Source organism: Lycorma delicatula, chromosome 13 (assembly GCF_047948215.1).
Source record: "Lycorma delicatula isolate Av1 chromosome 13, ASM4794821v1, whole genome shotgun sequence".
Taxonomy (NCBI): Eukaryota; Metazoa; Arthropoda; class Insecta; order Hemiptera; family Fulgoridae; genus Lycorma; species Lycorma delicatula.
Window position 1 is genome coordinate 54,038,476 of NC_134467.1, and position 23,339 is coordinate 54,061,814.

The 23,339-nt window shown below is 29.5% G+C and overlaps 1 protein-coding gene across 2 annotated transcripts in view; it reads right to left on the reverse strand.

The window, feature by feature from the left end:
• Nucleotides 1-23,339, reverse strand: part of Dp1 (satellite-binding protein 1 Dp1) — a 115,925-nt gene that overhangs the window by 23,991 nt on the left and 68,595 nt on the right. For both annotated transcript variants that reach the window (XM_075380880.1, XM_075380881.1), the window contains exons 11-16: nucleotides 23,042-23,217; nucleotides 18,670-18,801; nucleotides 12,699-12,836; nucleotides 8,254-8,412; nucleotides 7,114-7,248; nucleotides 4,227-4,451 (exon numbers count right to left, since the gene is read on the reverse strand). In XM_075380880.1, coding sequence (XP_075236995.1) covers nucleotides 4,227-4,451; nucleotides 7,114-7,248; nucleotides 8,254-8,412; nucleotides 12,699-12,836; nucleotides 18,670-18,801; nucleotides 23,042-23,217 — 965 coding nt within the window. The remainder of the gene's footprint in view (nucleotides 1-4,226; nucleotides 4,452-7,113; nucleotides 7,249-8,253; nucleotides 8,413-12,698; nucleotides 12,837-18,669; nucleotides 18,802-23,041; nucleotides 23,218-23,339) is intronic.

The following is a 23,339-nucleotide window of genomic DNA, read 5'->3' on the forward strand; positions in this document are numbered from 1 at the left end:
AAATTTCTGGAAACTGTTTTATTCGATTTTTCAGGTCAAAAAACTTAAGACCGTCAAGTTTGCCCTCTTATATAACGCATTAAAAATTTCAGTCTCACCTCATTTCACTGGGGGACTGAAATCTGGCCTAAATTTTTTGCTAGTTGTTAACTCAATAACAAAGCATTTTTAGACATATGTTTGTATGAACTTTACCTTATTTCAAGATCTACAACCAGTTCCCAAATTATTTCCCTTTGCTACTGAATCACTCTGTATGTTTTATAATGGGAAGACCTGGTTTGGTAAACATAATTTTGATTAAACATTGTTTTCAAGAAAAATATGATGTTAAATGAAAAGTTTAATGTCACTGCTAATCAAAAATATTTTAAATGGTACAACCGAATAAATCTGACTTTTCTATATCCTCATTTACTATTAAGATATTTCTAAGCTCTTGAATACATATATATTTTATATTAAAACAAACATATTAATTTTTTATTTTAATAATAAAATAATAATAATAATATATAATATATATATATATATATATAAATATAATGTATATATATATATATATATATATATATATATATTATATTTTATCTGATACACCAATATTGGTCCCAAAATTAGAGAATAAAAAATTAAAAATTTTAGTAATCACATTACCATTTGAGGCAATTTTATAAACACACGTTTGGTATGTTTTTTATCACAATAGTATGATGTACTTAACATCAAAGTGTAATTTTATTATTTTTCTAAAAGTTACTCAGTACTTCAAAATTTATCATGAAATAATAAGAAAAAATCAATTAATGTACTGCAGCGCTTCATTAACCAATCAGCCATGACATGGTTATCATCTCAAAAACTTACAAATTTATAATGAATTTGTTAATTATTGAGGACCCCTGTATATAGTGTAAAAATAACAAGTTATCAATATTGATACCGGCCCTGTCCATGTTGAACAGACAGATTCAACACATTCAAAAATTAACAGAGGTCTTTGATAAAATTTTAACATGCATTTTAAATTACAGTTGTTGCACGGCTTCAGAACACATACTATGAGAGTGAATCAAATTTACATGGTAATTTTACTATTCTAGCAGCAAGTAGTTCTGAGCTAGATGACGGAGTGGGGGATTATTGTTCAGTATGTTGGGGAGAGGGAACCACCTTGGTTAGCCCCTCCACTCTGTTCTGTCATCAGTACAGCCATCAGTGAGCAAGAGGTTCTATCATAAGTTGCACAACGAATAATCATAAAGTTTTTAACTAATGAAGGCGTTAAATTCGCGGAAATTTTAACTTGTTTAAAAGTACAGTTTGGGGATGCTACACTGTCCCAGAACCAAATATATACATGGGCCAGACAATTTAAGGCAAGAAAGTCATGATCAATGCTCGAGGTCAAGTCTCACAGTTGACAACATCCCTGACATTTGGGAGCTTATTGAAGGTGATCGCCGGTTCACTGTTGAAAAAATCATATCAGAAGCGGTTACCAGCTGCTCAATCCATCATCACTGATCATTTTGGCTTTAGAAAAATTAGTGCTTGTTTGGTTCCAAGGTTGTTGACTGAAAATCAAAAACAGGTAAGGTAGGAGATCTGTCAGAAACTTCTGAATTGATTTTGGCAAGAAGGGAATGATCTTTTTTTTTGAAGCGCTTCATCACATGTGATGAGACATGGGTCCATCAGTACACTCCGGAGTAAAAAACAGTAAGTAAGGATCGGTAAAGGAAGGCTGAGGGCTGCTCAGTGAAGGCCAAAACCCATCTGTCAGCCAAAAACATTCTTGTAACTATTTTTTTTGACTCAAGGTGTTTTACCCATTGATTTTCTCCATAAACTACGAACAGTGAATGCAGCTTACTATTGCCAGTTGCTACAGTCAACAATAGATGCCAACTGAAACAAAAGACGGGGTATCCCCATCAAAGATGTCCTTCTCCATGAAGTCAGCCGCACACCGTGATTTTTACAATGGATAAATTGGGAAAAATGCACTGAGAAACCCTTGAACACTCTCCCTATATCCTAAATTTGTCCCACTGAAACTATTTCTTTTTGTACCCTTGAAAGAATCGCTTGGAAGGGAATGATCTGAAAAAGAATCAAGACATCAAGGAGCGCGTGCACAATTGGTTGACAAATCATCCTCAAACCTTTTATGAACAAAGAATATTCAAGCTTCAAAATTGTTGGCAAAAATGTGTAGATCATGCAGGAGGCTATATAGAGAAATGAAGGTATAAATTATTTTTATAAAGTAAGGTATAGGTTGTATAATATAAGGTATAATATAGGTTGTAAAGTAAGGTATAATTATTTTTATAAAGGTATAAATTGTGTATATTATTATTCAATAAAGTCATTAAAACAAATTACCAGAGAAATATTAGCCAGTAAATTTTATGAACTAAAAAAGCAAGAAGTAGAAAAACAAGTTGTGAAAAAACACAATGAATGAAGATAAGTTTATTGAGAACTGGAATAAGAAAAGGTTGTTTTACAAAAGTAAAGAAATGTTTAAAGGACTTTGAAAATGTGTATTTTCATTGTAACAGAGATGGTCTCCCATCAGATTTCAAAGTCATGAAACCTATTACCAAAAGGAATAATGCTAAAAATAGAGACAAAGCAAAAATGCACCATCAAGCTCCAATTTAGTTACACGGTAATCAATAACTAATAGCCAATAAAAAGGGAGATAATAAGTTATGACAATAACTACAGATAAAAGAATTTAATTACAATTATTTTATCTTTATGTCGGTAAGGGTTTATCAGGGGGCCTGAACTAAAAACAGAATTCCTCAACTACACATTCTTAATACCTTACAAATCCCTATTCCAACAGAGTATGGACTTAGCAACTGTTAATCTGCATGGGACCTTAAGTTGAAAAGAGTCTCTGTAAAAAAAACTAAGAGGTGGAGAAAGAAAGAAGATACCCCTCACAGGCTCCTTCTGGGAAGAGGTACCTGGTGTGTCTGCAACCCCTTGAGAAATCAAAACAGGATCGACACATTAAATAAAATAATATTTTTCACTGCATGTTCTATGGAGTACTATTAAATCGAACTTTATAAAATTGACATTTATGTCTGTTTCGAATATTGTTTTTATTTTTTTCTGTTTTTTTAAAATGATTATTAGCTACCGAATACAGATCCGCCAGAAACATATAGATCTATCTCTTGATTTTCAATCCTTCAATGAAACTACTCTTTACAAACTGGTTATTTATCACTGCCTCACAACAAATAAAAGAAATTAATTCAAGACTTCCAGCAAACTAATTGCTTTTGCTATTTGTATTTTGTACTTTAACACGTAATCACAGTTCTTTCATTTTAACTACAAAATCTTATGATATTTCTTTAATTTATCATTGAAACCTCTAACAATCTACCATTATCATATATAACAGTGCAAAATAATATTAAAAGGAATTTTACGATCACAACAATGAATTCATGGAATGCATAAGTTTAGATATTTGAGCGATAAAATAAGTTGAGTTTTCAGAAGAGACTAAGATTATAATTTATAAATTAAATGAAGACCGATTCAGATAAATTACATTTATAAATACAATTTCTCTATTCATTCACATTTGCAGAAAGAAAAAACGGAAGATGCATAAAAAAAGTCTACAAGATAATGACACCATTCTTTTAAAACCTTCTCACAGATTTATTTAAGACACAAATAAAAGATTTTCATTTTGGAAACAATATTACTCTGTAAATAATTATTTAAACAATTCTAATTAAAAAAAAAACCTGATTTATCTGCACCCAACTCAACATTCACGTAAATACATGCTCAAAATAATCTTCAATAGTGCCTTCTGAATGTGTATTATTTTGTAGTAATTTTTTTATATTTAATGCATCTACCGTAGCAATTATTTTACATATTCATATTTTAAATAATTAATAGTAATAATTATATTTAAAATATTTTGTATTAATAAGAACTCATCTATTTTTAATCTTTTAATGACATGGATCTTGTATGTGGATTATTTATTTATGAACCTATCGATAAAAAATGTCTTTATTTATCCGATCTTTATCATCATCATTCTGTTCGACACGAAACTTTACTACATGCTGATTATACAAATAAGAAAAAAAACTGAACACATGAACAGGAGACAAAGTGTGTGATGTATGAATCTACATCTAGACGGTAGGTAAATTATGAAGACACACCAAGTCATCGACGACTTCCAGTATCTTTTGTTTGGCCAGTTGTATACATTCATGAGAACCCCTCAGAGTCACTTTATCGCTTGGAACTCCTTGTCGAGGGAATGAAATGCTGATAACCCCACAATCATCTGATATTTTCTGCAGCAATGACTGTCCAGAACGTCGAACCATAAACTGTTTATGGTGTTTTGGATCGACAGACATTTCTTCTTCCACGATATTATCCTGTTAAAAATAAAGAAGTAAACTTTTATCAAGATATTAATAACATAACATGATGTACTTTAATATATATATATACAAATACTAATTACAAATATCCACTACACTGGCTCCACCATACAGAATTCAGTATTTTTAAATTTAATAATCACGCTTACTTCTAATTTTTCTCTAATTCATTACAAACAGTATTAATGATTTTTTTGTTTTTGCTCTAAAATAACTTTTCCTTAAAAATATCTTTCACTACTATTTACTGTTATTTCAACATTTTTAATAGACTTACTATTTACTGTTATTTCAACATTTTTAATAGAGACTTTAAAATCTTTTTTTAAGAGTTTTATGCAGGTCAGTGGAATCGGTCCACCTCATGAGTCAGCTGCTGTTATTATGTGCAAGATGTGCCAAGTTACAATTCATGTCATAAAATTTCTCTTAAACAAAAGCACTATAATTTTATAATCGACTCTTGGAAATTTAACTATAATGATACGACTGAAAACTTTCATCTTTAAGGTTCTGAATTCAAATCGTGGTAAGGCTTGGCACTTTATATAACTATAATAATATCACATTCTATTCTCAAGCTTTGACTTATAATGTTGATGAAATGATAATTTCAAAAAATAAAGACACAAGTACATTGTAGTCACAGAAACTAATAAAAAAGAAGTATAAAAGATTTTGATTAAGTTGTTAAAAAAAATTGAATAAATAGTAGTAAATTTCTCTGGCTGAATATAAGCCTAACATGTGTTAAGCAGAACTAGTCCATTACTCTCCAACTTTCATGACTACATTTTCACCCGTATTAGAAATATTAAACAAAATAAATGACACTCACCTGACATACCCGTCTAATATAAAATTGCAAACTACTACAATTTCCTTTTATTTTTTTATTCAGAAATCTTTAAATGTAAAGAAAAAAGAAAAAATAAGGAACTTGGAATTAATAATACATTCTTTTATAAAAGACGTCACCAAAACTACGAAGTGATTGTCCTATGAATGTGACAAGACAACAGACATTGATGATTGTGATGTGTTGACAATTGCACAGGCTAACCGCTTTAACTATATCGTTTTGAGTCGATACCATGCCTGTGATGATCGGCAACAAGCCAGATAGCTTATTGAAATAGGATATGTAAGTGACAACACTTTAATTCTCTTTGAAAAACATATATATATATTTTTTTAAACCTCCGGATCCACCGTTAGGCATTCTCCAGAGGATGAAGATGAATGATTTGTAGCGTGTGTGAAAATGCCATGCCTGACCGGGATTCGAACCCGGGACCTCTGGGTGAAAGGCCGAGACGCTACCACTCGCGCCACAGAGGCTGGCAATTGAAAAACATACAGGCTGCGATACCAAACCTACCTGATTACAGGCCACTGAATTGCAGCAAGAGCTTTGAACAAGTTTATGAATTTCTTCAGTTTTCTGCAGTTCATTACTTAAAATTTCTGTTTATTTAAAAAACTGGATAAGTCAAGATCAACGGATATCAAAGTGAGGATTTCAGTACTAACATATTGAGGAAATATTTATGCAGTTAGCACAATTTCTTTTGACCAAAAGCTACATTATCATCACTTTATAGGAATATATACTTGAGTGCTTGTTAAATGCCGCAATTAACAGTCAGATATTACCAGGGCATTTAGCATATTTTACTAAATGAGGACTAGTGCTCGCTTCCTGCATATCCTAAATGTTTAGCATTTGAATGATTCTCAGATGACCTGCAATTTAATATCCTGTAACCAACAGCTAATATATTTTATGAGATGAAAGAGCTTGAATAAGTTGGTAAATAGCACTGATGCAGGAGCCCCATTCTAATACGTTTCTGGCTGAAGTATAGAGCCTTTGTTAAAAAAAAAAAAAATCTAAAAGTATGGGTTTTAAATTTTGATCCACATTATTTACCTTCCTTTTTAAAAGTGGCATGCTGATCAAATAATCCAAAAAACATTTTTAAGAGGTAGGGGTAGACTTGCAGTTATTTTAAGCTGAATAGCTACAACAATATTAATCAGATTTACAATAAATTAATCTTTTAAATTTAATTAAAATCAGATGTTTTTTCATTAAAATTTAAGAAAAAATTCTAAATTAAAAATATATAATTAAAAAAGAAACATATAATTAGGTAATGGTAGTAGAAGTAGTAGCAGAAGCAAGAATTAATACTATTAAATTTAATATACTGTACACGCTACCATACAAAATTTCATGAATACATTCACCCATTCCAGAGATATAGTTCTATTAAAACTGTTTTGGTTATTATGAAAAATTTGTTCATGATTTTCATAAAAATTTAATAACATCAACGCCTAGCATATAACGCTTAAATAATTTAATTAAAATTTTATGATGTTTATCTGATTTTGGAATATTAGACAACACTCAAAACTTTGATCTGTCATAATACTTTCCCTTACAACAGCATTCTATATTACAATAGGCAAGTAAAAAATTCTGCAATAACAAATTTTTATTTATACAGGAACTATGACTGGCTGATTATAAATATTAATTTTAAAGTTTGTGAAATTTGTCATACAAAAAAATTAACTAACTAAATCTTTATTTTTACTCTTAAAGTTGAAAAAATCTAAAACAATAACAATAATTTTCATAACTTACTATTTCCTTTATTGCAGCTTCCAGTTCTTCTTTAGCTTGTTTAACGCTTTCCTTTTTCCCAATGATCGTAATCAACTCCTGATCTTCATCCTGTTCACTGGGGAATATAATTCTACAACCTGTAGACTCACGTATCTGAAAATAATTGTGTAATACAAATATAAAACTAATACGCTAACAAACGTAGACATCTAATGAGAGGTAAACTTAAAAGTTTATTAATATTAAGCGCTTAAAAAAGTTAAACATACCTATACATACAAAGGTCTAGAAGTTTTAATAAAATCATTTCTTCTAGGGGAAAGCTAACAAAGTTTTTTATTTTTTTGGTATAAAAATTTGTATATAAAGTTCAATGAAAAAGGAACAGGGATAACAACAGTTCTACTGGGTTTGTTGCTCTACAACTATTTATAAATAGATACCTTTTTTTACACTAGATGTATAAATACTTACATCTAATACAAATGCGTTTAGTGATAAATTAGCATCACTCCTGTTTTACAAACACCATTTAACACATTACACAAAAACAAGAATCAGAAAATATATTCTGATTAAAAACTTATAAAAGTTATATGTTAGCAGGAAGTAAATTTTCTCTAAGCAACAATAACTATTATAATAGCATCCACCCTTCGCATAACCTAGACTCGCACCAAGCCACTATCTGTATTTAGTAGAAAGAATATCTGAAAGGAAAAACTTTAATGACAATGAGATTCAATGAACAGTGCTGATGTGGTTAAAAGTAGGCCAGAGATATCTGACATTTAAATCAAGAAACTCATTATGGGTCCATCAAACACTTTGAGGTTTATAATAAATCTTAATACCTAAAGATATTAAAAATTAATCCGATCTGAAAATAAAATTCTTTAAAAATTTTGGTTTTTGTGTCTTTACTTTCCAAATACCTCTTATACATTAGATTACAATCCTACGACTGATAGTACAGGAGGAAGGCATTAACTCAAATACTTGATCTGAACCAGGTACTACAAATGAAATTATTTCTTGTACTGATAATAATCAGTTTAAGTAGGCACAGGGAAATAGATGTTGAGATAAATCAGCATTCAATAAGATATCGAGTAAAAAAATACATGAGTGTAATAAGTACATCACCATAAAAATTACCTTTCTAATATTAGCACCATTTTTGCCGATCAAAAATCTGTGATGTTGTGGTTTGGCTTTAACTTCAGCAGTAAAACTGTTTTGATGTAATTCTGTGGCTAACTCCTGTAATTGTTGTCTAACTTTTTCTACATCTTCTTTAGGACCCCTCAATGAGACCTGAAATTTAAAATTACCACAGCATAAAATGACAAATTAATCTACCAAAGGTTAAGGGGATAAACCGCTCTTTCAAAAAACAAAAATACAAATAAAAATACAAACTTCTTTGTTTCAATCTACTGATATGATTTTTAAAAATGGTATTCACACACCAGAAATATTTCTCGACATTTAGCATTATAACAGTAGGGTAAAAAAAAATTCTCCTCTTAATTAATCTACTGTTTACTTAAAAAATAATAATTGTCAACAGTAAAACAGAAGACCTTGGCGAACGACTGAATTCATGTTAAATTTTATAACATTCTACTTTAACTACAATGATTTCAGATTCACAGGGATTTAGACATTATAATACAAACAGAAGCAGTAGAGTTGGTCTCATACAATTATTAACAACTGGACAAAAATTAAATTACATAGTAGATCTATAAAAAGAAAATTAAACTTATGATGTAGCAATCTTTATCCACTCACACAAAAAAACGCAATTATATAGGGTAGATCAGAGGAAACGCATGTTTTTTAAGCTGCTAGTACTTAGTGGTGAGTGGGGGTACTGACCTTTGGCAATCTCTGGCAGACAGCTCGGACTACGCAATTTCAGTCGGTATGGAGTGTTGGGAGTCAGAAGATCATGCATTTCCTGTTGAGCAGTTTTTTTTAGAAACAATGATTCTGTGGTCACAGTTCAACATCTTTTCTGTCAAAATTTTAATGTCAAATGCAGTTCCAGATCGAAACATCATACTCTTGATGGCTTGAGGCGGTTAGAATTACTGAATCTGTGATGAAGAAAAAGCCACCTGGACTTCCCTATTCAGTCTGAACTGAATGCAGACAGTCTGGAAAACGTAGAGTGAGAACTAGCAGTTCTTGCTTGTTTGAAATGACAGGCTGTAGCACTGCATTTGTCACATTGTTCGCTTCATCGTACCTTACACAGTGATCTCAGATTTCACCCGTACAAAATAATGATCGTCCAGCAGCTAACCAAAAGGCATTTCGTGCATTGCAAAGAACTTTGTGGCATAATGACCACCATTCTCACGAAAGATGCAAACACCCTAATAAAGATGAATGACAAGCCAATTTCCACCTGTATGTTATGTTAATGTACAGAACTGTCCGTACTGGGCATCGGATAGCCCACATGAACTACACCAAAAACCTCTTCACAGATCAAAAGTAACAGTGCGGTGCGGTGTCTCCAAGATAAGAACTGTTGGTCTGTATTTTTTTTTGAAGAGGGAAAACCACAGTTACAGTGACATTAGCGCACTATATCGACATGTTTAACAACTTCCTGCATCCAGAACCGGAAAGGCATCGGATGAACATGAGAGATGTGCGGTTCCAACAGAATGATGCCACAGCTCACATGGCAAGAGCATAGATTGAAGCGGTTCAACAAATGTTTCCTGGACATATAATTTTACAATTCGGCAATATTTCTTGGCCCCCACACTCTCCTGATCTATCAGTTTGACTTCTTTTTGTGGGGCTATCTGAAATCAAGAGTGTAACGTGAACAAGCCACACACAATCAAAGAACTGAAAATTTCCACTCATCAAGAAATTAAAGTTGTGTCGAATGAAATGTTGGAGAAAGCCTTGCAGAGCTTTGAGAGGCTCTGAATTTGCGTCCGACAAGGACATAGTCTTACTGACATTTTCTGAACCTAATTAAGGTATGTCGATTTTAAAAATGCAATAAAAATATTATTTAATGTAAAACTTTTTTTTCTATAATTAAAACAACCAAAATTATTCAGTAGTGAAAAAAATGCGTTTAGTCTGCTCCACCCTTTATATGTGAGAATGCAAACAAGCTGAACCGCTTCAAACAAATACATATTTTACTACCTTACCTACTCACTCATTAATATCTTTTATTATTACTATTTTTAAAAATAAGAATAGGATTATTGCAGTATTCTTTTTGGCCATAATAAAAATTTTAAGGCACATGGATCTAAAATTATAAAAACATTTACTACAATTTGTACAGAAAAAAATATCAAAAAAGAAAACAGCATTAACAGTCCAAAAGATGAGTCTGCTGCAATTCAGTCAGCAGTGAATTTAAGCACAGGTTTATGTAAAGAATCTAATTATAAGTTATAATACATTAGTGTTTTACAATACAACAGTGATGATAATCAACACAATGGCTCATACACTTAATGATAGTTTATCCAACCTACAGATGGTTTTTTTTTTTTTTAACCACTAACAAATTCAGAGAGATTGTAGGTGACAAATTGCACAACTATCATACAAAATCGAATGCGATCAAAATTATAAGTCTGGACAATGTTGATTATATACAGAATGTTTATTCTTCATTTTATTATAATAACTGTACTTAAAAATGAATATGTACAATAAGAAATACGCATGTGCTCGATTAAACTATCGATGTCCAGCGACTGAACTATAGGGAACTACTGCAAGTCAATTTGTTTACAACAGTTTTAAATTAAGTGCCTTCTTCACTTAATATTTATGAATAATCTTAAAATGAAAACAAGAAGAAAACTTATTTCAAGAGACTGTGCTGCACGTACATCATACATCCTGCATGTTTAATGATCAGCTAAAACATGTTTAAGCGATGGTAGTAGTCAGGGAATAATTAATTACTTCTTCAGTCTTATAGCATATATGTCAGCTGCATATGACATGCAATTACAATATGAATCAGTATCATCTTTGCTGATGTATAGCCTGCTTAACAAAATAATAATTTTTAAACAGTAAAACCTTGATTTTTATCTAGTTTGGATTTAAGGGGAAGCTCTTCAGTATTTCCAATCGTATCCACAAAGTACATAATATCAGAGTATTTATAGCAAGATTAAATTTTCAATGTTTGCTTGCAGTCTGCATCCCCCTCCATCTTACTGACATCAGTTACTGACCCGCCTCCCAGATTCGATTTAATAAAACACTCTGCTTCATACATCTTTGTATTAGCATTAAGTAATTTAATGGAAAATAAAATATTTAACAGCTTGATTTCAAAATACTGAAACTTTTTCTTCCAAAGATAATTAGCAGCACCTTCAGATTTCATACTTATAGAGATATTTTATTTATTTATTTTTTAAATAGAGATCAATAAGACATCTGTTTCAAAAGAAAATGTTTCAGTATTTTAAGAGCATATAAAATTGGAGAAAAATCGACTCTTTAACGGTACAACAGATTGAAAATTAATTTAATAAACACAGAGAGATCCTGGGCGCTATATTGTAATCGAAAATGAGGTCATAGAAAGGACAAAGACGCTAGAGTCACTAAATTGGACAGCAACGATGAAGATGAACCGAATGTAAACAAAAATTTAAATTATTTAGAGCGTGAGAAGCAAAGACAGAAACTACTTTAATGTGACAATAGACATGATGTCATAGCCCTGATGTAAACATGTATTACGATCGAGAGAGGTCGTTTTTTTAAAAATAACTTGACAATTATAATTATAAAAAAATAACAGATATGTATTTTTGGTGAGCAAAAGCAAAATTAATTAGAATATCATTAAATATATATACTTCACTTCTTTTTTTTTTACTTTATTATTGTTACTAAACTACTTTTATTGTTACCAAACAATAGGCCCGATTTGCTTAAAATAATAATTTCTCTTCAAATACACATATCATTTTTCATATCGTTTACTACCTCAGATAATATTAATAAATAACAAATAGTTTGTACTTTCTTCTTATTAAAGAAAATCTGAACGTGCAAATAAATAAATAAAACAATGCGATACACAAAACTGTTTTATTTTGAATTCATTCCACATTATAGACGGCTTTCTCAAATTATTTGTGAAGTCGGGGATTCATACTTCATCAAAACAGTACCATAACGTAATGATGTTAACTAAATTTAATTCACAAGAAAAAAATACAGAGGATTCATTCAGAAATACCAGCACTTCAAATAACACTACTTTATAAAGCGCTTTAGAAATACAGCAATTCACCTAACTTGTATATGAGTTGAGAGTCAAAGCAATCGATCTGTATAGCGTAACCAAGAATAATCATTTTCGTGCTTAATCTCTGATGCAATACCTATGTTCAGCAAATAATTCCATAAATAAAATAAAAATAGCCATCATTAAATAAATAATTAAAAGAAAGATACAGCAGCAATGGACTTTTGTCCAGGTTCTGCAATTATTAGAGAGGTATATAAATCACCTGCTATCCTTGCATTCTGCTCTGATACTTATGCTTACTTAAAATCTTATAATACATTCTTACCTTATCGCTATGACTGTTTGCTGCAGGGAATCTGATCGATACACCACTGCATTCCTCTGTAATGGATCTCATTAGTTTACCTCTACTGCTAATAGACGAGGTCATCGGCAAGGAAATTTCTTCACTGACTATGTTGGCCTGAAAAAATATAATCTAATAAACCACATAAAATACCATAATACCACAAAAATTTTAACTGTACACAATTATTTATTCATTTTACATACAAATACTAACCGGGTGATCCTAAAATGAGCTTCATACCTAAGTATTAAAATTTATTTAGAAATGACAAATCCATGTTAAGGAATACAGTAAAATTCTGTTAAAACATTTTCTCATTGAAATAAAAAATAATAACATTATCAAGAAGAAATTATAAACATAAAATGTAAAAAAAACAGGTGATTTTTGTCTTCATAAACCTAAGACCAAACCTTACCAATATTTTTTACTTTCCTCAACTTCTGGAAGGTAGAATAAAAAACAGAATGGTCAGATTCACTTATATTTGGCGTATGATATTTTCACCGATTCCTGCAATCATTATTTAATAAAAAATTATGAAGTTTATTTACAAACTAACAGTATAAAAGTCAGATAATACATCATGACTTTCTAATCATGAAATTTTTTTCAGAGGACCTTCTATTAAATGATATTTCTGTAACGTATTACTTCTTATTTGAAAAAAAATTTGGTTACCGTATTCTCTTCAATGCGAGGTTTAGAACAACTTAAGTAAATTCTGGATGCCAGATTTGACCAGCAGCTATCGTTTAAACGTCTTAATGATTCCCTTCGCTGAAATAGACTTACCCTATGCACATTTTTAAATTTATATGTAACAATCAACATTTTTTTACAAAAGATCTTTAATGTTCTTTCACTTGTTAATATTGCTCGTGAGCAAATATCTCTAAACAGCAGATGGATTATTCGCTATTAGCAAATTCTGATACGTTTACTTCACTGTAAACAACAGGGAAAAAAATATTTTGTCTGTAAGCTCATGATTAATGAAATACAGCTACACTGGTTTTTTTCCTAAGAATTAGGATGTACATTAATAATAATGAAGGAAAATACATCAATTATAGAAACAATTTGTTTAATTTAGCGTTTCATTATATAAGAACTGAAATTAATTAAAATATCTAATCGATAGATAAGTATAATTCAATCTCTATAAAACAAACAATGTAGAGGGCAGTGGATCTTTGTTGTTAGAATGTTTAATTGTGCAACAGTTTGTATCAAATAATAGTTCCAAAAAATATATTACCCAAACTGAATCAGATTTGCCATTATAACACTTCAATAGAAGTAAGCTGATCTAATCATTCGGCAATTCCTGCTTGAAAATTTTCTACATCTAGAATGATCCCTTGCATAAATAATTGTTGAACCTACAAGTTGCATACTTTTTTTGATCGATATCCAATGATTCAAATTTTGGACCGATCATAATATTATTCTTTGTAAAAAAGATACTATAATTCATCTATCATAAAACAATATGTAAAAAAATTATCTTAGATTTTTAGATCAAAATATTTTTAGAGAAAAAATGTTGTAGACAAGAAAATTAATTTGTACAACACTTTGTTAGTCTTAGATAAAAAATAAGAAACAGAAAACTAAGTCTTATTTATGGCCAGTTACAGTAGGAGATGACATTAAGCGTAAATAAGAAGATGAATTATACTTCTGAAGTAAGTTAATATAATTAAAATAAAAGACTAATAAGATATAAGAAGAATTTTTTTTTATATGATTTTTTATAGTGCCAAATTTATTATTTTCATTGTGTTCTATACATGTTTAAAATTATTTGTAATCTTTTCATATAAATTAATCTCCTACATTTCTTAAATCAGGTTTGTTTAATTTGATTTTTGTATTAAAATTCTCATTCTGTTTCTAATCATCCTTAGTAAATTATTTACAATTCTCTTGTGGTTTTCATGTACAGCTAAAAAAAAAAGTTTTTGTATACTTCCTTTTTAAATTTATTCTTATAATTATCTTGAATATATTTCTGCATTTATATTTCCTAACTACTGAATACTTTTCACATTAAAAATTTTTAAAGTAAGAAATTTTCTTTGCAGTTATCTTCACACTGACCAACAAATGTGCAGGGGCGTAAAAATTCAAAGCTTTACACAAATAACTTGCCATATTTTATTTTTGAGCATAAGAAACAAAATTATATTAACAAAAAAAGAAAAAAAAGAAAATTTTTAAGCTAACATTACACCAACATCCCACATATAAAAATTAAATTATTTAAAATATTTATTTACTACATTTAAAAAAGGAACTAATTTTTTTAGATTAAAAAAAACATATTTTATGCTCAGTAAGAAAATAAACAAAAAAAAATCTAAATATCCTCAGCCTATGTATTCAGACAATGTCATATTTCATAAGCTGTCACTAGCGGCAAAAAATATCAAGAATGTTACCTAACAGTCCAGGCGGTATCTGCTTTAAAATGGGCATATTTGAACTTTTTCTATACGATTGCTAATTTTTGCTTTATTGCAAAAATAATAATATCATCAGAACTGATTATTTCGTTAAGTGCCAGTTGAAAAAGGTGTACTTAAATTTTTATTAAACAAAATTTTACAAAATCCCAAAAATATTCATTTTTTCTCTTATTTCCCTGGATAAGTCGATAACAGTTTATTTTAGAGAAAAGATCGAGAAAAGGATTTTTAATTAAATTTTACACACAATATCATTGGTTGCAATTGAAAAATGCATTATTACTGATGCAAAAAAGCAACATGCCAAACTACAAAACAATCAGAAAGTTTTTACACAATAATTTTGCAATCCAGATTTTTAAAAAAATGTGATTTTTCCAAATCGTATAGAACCTGAAATAAAATCTCTAGATAGTTGAAAATTTAATCACATATAAAAGAGCAATCAAAATTTCAAATGCATTTTGAAAGATTTAAATCTGTTAATTAGGACAGCCTAAGGAATTTTTCAAACATACTTGCAATTTTAACAAAATTACAACTTTTACAAAGTTAGTGTTTATTTTTTTTTTAAATCGATGTCGTGCAAGCTAAAAAGTTCAAATTTCATATTGGCAAATGCGAATTACTGCTAAATATTAGTCAAGTAATTTATCGATAATAATTTATTCCAAAAGTTGCACAATGATGGTCAAATTTGAATGGTTATATCTCCAGAGATAATTAATGAATCAAAACTTTTTTTTTAAAAGAAACGTCTTTCTGAGTGCTTTTAAGTTGTGATTTTTAAAATTAATTTAGATAAAAATTCATCAAGATATTAAATTTATTTAAAAGAACAAAAATTTAACATCTATTATTTCAAAAGTAAATTTTAAATTTTCATTATAAGAATTTAATAATTATTAGATGTTCACTGTTTATTACCAAGTGATATGTAATGAGAATAGCATCAACATACCATGTCCACATTAAAACTTATGTGTTTGAGGGGAGAATGTATTGTATCATTTCACTGGAATGATACAATCTTTAAAAACCAATTTTCCTTTGTTAATATATTAAATTGTAATTTTATTGTTTTTAAATAAAAGCATAAGACCTTGAATGCGATCTGGTGGTTCATTATTTTATATTTTTGTTTCTATTTATAAATGTAAATTTTTCTAGTGTATTCAATTTTTTATCATTATTACATACTTCTAAAACTCTACATTATTTTTTTCAATCAGTAATAGATTAGATATACCTCTTTTTTGTTTTTGTATGGTGTGTACTGTTCAGTAAATCTTTTTTTAAATCTATTGATTTTACCAATATAAATACTGTTAATACTATTACATTTGTTGCACGTAATTTTGTATATTCTTCACTAATTTTTTTTATTATTTAAATATTTTACGATATGATTTTTGGTTTATATGCTTTTTCTATATTTATTTTTATCATACGCGTTAATATTTTTTTTCTATTTTGTAATTGAATCTTAGGTATAATCTTAGGTATTTTCTATTTCATATATAAATTTTTATTGTAATTTTTAATTTATTTAAAATGATCAAACGTACTCGTTATTTACAGTCGGGTTACAAGAACAGTTCAGAAGGTAACCACCATTTCGCTATAAATAAAAAACACTTGCATAGATAAAAATATTTTATTAAATGCAACTTAAAACTACAACTTCTAACTATCTTTCAACATAGTCACCGTATAAATTCGAGCATTTGTCATAGTGTTTCATTAATTAACAATTACCTTCATAAAATTTAGCCACCTGGGTACTTAGCCAACCTTTCACAGCATTTTGAAGTTTGTCAGCATCACTGAAGTGCTGTGACGCAAGCCATTTCTTCATGCAAGTGAATAGAAGAGAGTCACTTGGCACCAAATCTGGGCTGTAAGAGGATGATCAAAAATGTACCATTGAAATCGATTCAAAAGTTCTTGAATTCTTCATGCGCTGTGAAGAAAAGCGTTGTCATGCAAAACAACCAACACCGGATAACAGCTTACTGTAACGTTTAATCTGAATGGCTTGCCTAAGTTTCTTCAGTTTCACAGTAGACTGCTGAAATAATTGTCATACCGCAGTCTATAAAATCAACTAGAAGAACTCCCTTAACATCCCAAAAAAACCATAACCATAACCTTCCTCACCGGCAAAGTTTGGCAGGCTTTCTTTGGCTTGCACAAAGAACTTGTATGGCCCCAGGCTATCAACAGTTGTTTTGTTTCGATCTTTACACACATCACCCAAGTATCATCCCCGCTCACAACTTTCTTCTTCCACATCGTAGTGTGAATGGAAGTCTAAGGCAGAGCTCATTTGTTTGGTTCGCTGGCTCTCTGCAAGCATTTTTGGAACCCATCATGCACAGAACTTCTGAGAGCCTAATTTATCATGATAATCTTATACAAAGCTGTATGAGAAATTTGCAAGAATTGTTCAGAAACGGGAATCTTCAATTTTCACACACTTTTTTGTCATATTCACTGACAAGATCATCGCTCATGACAGAAGGCCTACCGCTCTTCTCTTCTTCATAGATGTTTGTCCTTTCATTATCTTAAAATCAGATCCACTGCAGCACTACACTGTCACTCATAGCATTTACAGTATATAACTGACAACGGGGGTCTGCTGCTCAAAGAAATCTTATGACAGCATGCATCTCAAATTTTGTAGGATTCTCTATTGCAGCGCAAGCTCATGTTTTTAGGTTATAACAAGCGAATGTGTTAAAATACACAGCTCAAACTGACAAGAGGTGGAAGCATACCAATTCAGTACTGATGTCGTACCACGTAATGATGTGTATCATGTAATAATTGGTGTACGTTGTGTCAATGGCGGGACACTAACACTACTACTAGCTACAATAGAGCTAAGCTACAACAGAGATTACTTTCTGAACCGTCCTCGTATATGACTAAAATATCACCTACATATCTTATCCACAATAATATTTGGTATGAATTTAATATGCCATAGGCTACATTATTTTCAAATTCTTGTATAGATATTTCAGACATAATAGCAGATGTAGATGATACTATTGGTAAACCTGTTTGTAAAATTGACTAAACATAATAAAATTACAATCTAATATTTGGCAATAATAACAAATAACACAAAGGAAAATACAATGTTTTACAGATTACATACTCCAGTACTGGACAACAAAAATTGCATGTGTCCATAATATTTCAAAACTACTAAACAACAATCCAGAATAAAATTAGAATAGAATTAAGAAAACAAATTTTTAAAAGAATTACATTACACTGTAATTTTAGAATTTAATACCAACTTGTAAATGCCGTGAAAATAGATTCAAGAAAATTAATACGTTAAGTTTAACTTATCTAATTACTGTGTTTTGGTGGTTTATATTTCATATAATATAAAATATATAATATTTTATATACATATATATATATACGCAACACACTCGTACAACCAAAGTTACCTGTTCGTTCTGTATTTTTAATATTCTGTCCCTAGCTTCTTCTACATTCTCCTTTTTTCCTGTTATTGTTATCACATCACTTTTCTCACCTTCTGCTGGTAAATCGATCTTTGTATGCGTTTCCTCCTTAATCTAAAAAAATTAAAAACTCTACCAAATCAAAAAAAAACTAGATAGAAAAATTAATTTTATATATATATATATCTCTGATTTCATTCATGCACAAATACACTTTATGTGTAAACATAGGTAGACTTCTGTACCATTCCACTTTTCTTTTCTTTTGATTTTAATTGTTATACCCTTCATTAGAAAATCTAGTATGTAAGTGTGACATGTAAAAAAAATGTCTCAAATAGAAAAACACTGCAATACGATTTTATTTGATAAAAAAATTAAGTGATCGTAATTTACTGTTATAAAATCTAAAGACGTGGCTATAGTACAAGCAGTGAACAGTGATAATGGAAATATGCATTATATAATTGAATACTTCAGCAAGATCCTAAAAAACAAAGAAACGGTTCTTTTTTAGAAAGTCTAATCCCTAATCGTATTTCTTTCATTAAGATACTGTATTTTTAATTATTTCTTTGTTTTACTGGAACAGTGTTACTCATCCATCAAGAAATGTTTACTTACAAGGAAGTTTTTTTTTTTAATTACAGTTTTGATAAAAAAAATAATAAGCAAATTCTTTTTTTTTAAATTTATATTCACCTGAATGCCTGGATCTTAATCTACAATTTTACATAATTTTTACCATATTAAATTACTCATATTGTGTGGTCAACTTTGCAATCCAGCTTCATAGAAATCTGCCGCCTAATCATTGTTGTATGGCTGTTTTGACATTGTCATAATGCTGACTGCCAAGGTGCTGATCTAAATGCAGGAACAAGAAGTAGTTAGTTAATGGATATCAGATCAGGACTACATGGTAGATGATCAATTAGGCTGTTTCCAGCCTAATGAAGCTGGGAATAATGAAATTGTACCAACACAATTACATAGAGAACACTTTGGGAGAATGAAGGAAATTCTTTACATAGTGATGAAATCGTAAACAGTCTATTCTCACAGACTTTTCCATTAACTCTCTGAACCAGGTCATCTGTAATGATACATGGACACCCATTCTTGGCCGCATTGTGTATGTTTGTAGAGTGCTCTTTAAATGCTCTAATCCATTTTCTCATCATTCCTCAAACACAGCAAAATGTTGATGAATTTTAACTGCTTTCATACCTCTTGCATTTAAGAAACGAATTACACCATGTACTTCACAATAAGTGGCACTGTCTATAGTCATAGGGTCTTATAGTCAAACACACACAGAAAACTGTAAACAAAGACTAACAATCACATAATGGCGTCTGTAGCAAGCCAATAGATGTAGTTAGTGTGCATGTGTAAAACAGTAACAGTCACACTGTAGCGGACATATATCAAAACTGTACTTACTTAAAAAACATACCTTGCAGATTCAATTATCAACCCGTTGAAGACATCATTTTAAAAAGTCAGCAGCGTATAGACTTGTCTGCAATTATCAACTTCATTATCTTATCTTAAAATTAATATTTTAACAATTATTAATTTTAACAATTTACTACTAAACCTCATTAAATATGCAAGCAGAATAGGAAAATTCCTGTATAATAAGAATATCTGAGCAGTCTGGAGTTATTTCAGTTTCCAATAACTGTGATAAAGAGCCAGAAAGTGGGAGTAATTTGTTATTACAATTTAGAACTCAAAGAGCTGCACATATTTTTAACAGCTTTAATATCTCACAAATAAATAAGTAAATATTTTATTCATAATGGACAAATTATGTATACATTATTTTACTGACATTACATTATCTTTTTAAGATTCATATCATTCCTCTATACTATTAAATTATAGTTTTAATTTTATTACAATAAAAATCACCTAGTACACAATATTCTATACTAGGTGGTTTTTATTTAATAAAATTAAAAAAAAAGAAGAAAAAAAAAAAATATATATATATACCACATCAGGAACGGGTAGGTTATATGGATAAAAAAAAAGGACTGCTCCACATTTGCCTGGATAATTTATGAGAAAATGTTTGATCAGAGCGATATCACAGAATATACAATTAATGATAAAGGAAAAAAAAATAAATTGAACACTTAATTGATAATTTAAAAAATGTATGAAGTAATAGTAAATTGATTACGATGAAAAAAATGTAGAGACATTAATAAAATTTATTTAAAAATATTATTTACTAACACTAAACAAGGATACAGAAAATTCAGGTTATATTTATTACTTTAAATAATATTTTTTTTAAAAATTCATAGAGTAAAGTTTCTGTAAAAGAGAATCTTTTAAACAGTCAGTAATTTATCAAAAATGGCAACAAAAGAGTAATTAATAAGACCCTTCTCATACGCTGAAGTAGTATACAAGGTTACATAAACACAGCTCTGTTGTCTGGTTCAATAGTTGTAGATGTTATATTTATAAGAAATAACAAAATAAGTTAAATTCATAAACTATTCTACATGTCCAACGATACTGAACGCTGATCTGACAGCTCTCATTTTTCTATCTTAAAAACTTGTTCTGACTTTTTGAGGGATCCCCAACAGACAATACTACATTTTAAACAAGAATTTACACAAGTGTAATGAATATTTAATAATTTTAATAAGCTAAGTATTTTATTACACGATTCAATATTAATGAAATCGATTTGGCAGTATCCTGATATGATAATTTACCACCTAAAAAAAGTCCTAGAAATTTCAAAGAGAGAGCAACAGAAATATCGTTATTATTAATGGGAATACTGCTCGTACGAATGCGAGTTCTTTAAGCAGAACAGTATCAAAATTGTTCGTGTAACATATAAATATAATTTTTGATATTATAAAAATATATAAAATAAAATGTTGGGGCCAGATGCACGCATACATACTTTAGTCTTAACTTATAATAAAAAATCAAATAATTTAGAAAACAACATTAAAGAAGATTATCATAAGCCGAAAATAAATTCACAGAAAACCAATATTACTAACAGTTAACAATAGGAAAAATTAACCGCACCACCAAAAACTGTTAACTTATAGTAGTATCATTAGTAGAACATTATATTCCACTAACAATAAAATTGAATCTGTCAAAGGACTTCATTTAATAAAATATTCAGAATTCAGTTATAATCAAGCAATCACATAAAATATAAATTACAAATACATTTGGATGAGACCTGAAGTCAAACTTTAGAGTAGTTCATTTTTTTCGTGGTGAGGGGAAACTTTAGTAACACCAAAAGGGGTTCTTTTTACATTTAAAAAATAATAGTATGATAAGAGTGCTGAAAAATAACATTACATATGTTGTTAATGTAATAGTTGAACCCATTTTAACAAAACTCCATGTACATCTAGTAAACATCTACAGCATTAAATAACATTTTTATCAGATAACTAAAAGACTCTTTCTTAAAAAAAAAGTCTCTTTAAAACTCTTTCTTAAAAAAAAAGAAGAAAATTGCTTATAAAATAAATTCATCTGATCAAGTAGAAATTGGTAAAGAACAACTTATGTGCATAAATGAGAATAAAAAATGCAAGGAAATAAGGTGCATCAATATTAGTCTAATAAACAAAGACGATTTATTTATTAATTTTTTTTTAATTACTCTTTTTTTTCCTTTTCGCAGAGATCACTGATTTATCAAAATGTTTTATAAAATTTAATTAAGAACATTTAAAAATATTATAAATACACAGTTCTGTTTTAATCTTAATTTAATTATTAATGCAAAAATTAATCTTAATAAACAATAACAATTATATTCTGCTATCGAGTAGAAATTTCCTAAACTATTAAAATTCACAAAGTTATTATTCTTAAAGCAGTAATGAATAAGTTTTAAATACCTAAACATGAAATTATTAAAAATGATCATAATATAATCATTCTTACTTTTTATATCGTACATCTGTCTTCACTAATTCTGATTTTAGAAAGATTAGCAGACATCTCAACCACTAAAGAGGCCCTCTTTATAAATTATATATAAAAAACTCTATGTCAGTGAAGTGATCTTCAATAGGAACACTGTTCTGTTAAGTTTTTTTTAAGGAAGCAACTGCTCTTCTCATTAATGCCTCCCACTCATCTCTGCAAAAGGAGCCGGTATAGCGACCACGTCATTTCCACTTCCATCTATCTAAGCAAGGACTATGAAAAGTAGTGGGCATCTTTAAAGCTTTTGACAGATCAAGATAGAGCTTACTATCTTTCATAGATTCTTACCCATCGCCTTTAAAATTTCATACTTTGATAAAAAGATTACAGAATAAAATAATAATACAAATACCTTTCTAATATTGACTCCACCTTTACCGATGACCAATTTATGATACTGTTTATATATTGGGACTTCAAGCACGTATCTGTTTTCAGCAAGTTGCTTAACAAAATTTTTAAGATATTTACAGCACTTATCAACATCCTCTTTAGGACCTCTAATTTTAACAACATCTTTCTTCTCATCTAAATCGACAAACCCAAAAAAAAATAAAATAAAATATTTAACATCTACAGTAAATAAAATTTTACATCGTATCTAAAATCTCTTACTAAATATAATTAGTGCACAAATGTTATCTGGAGGG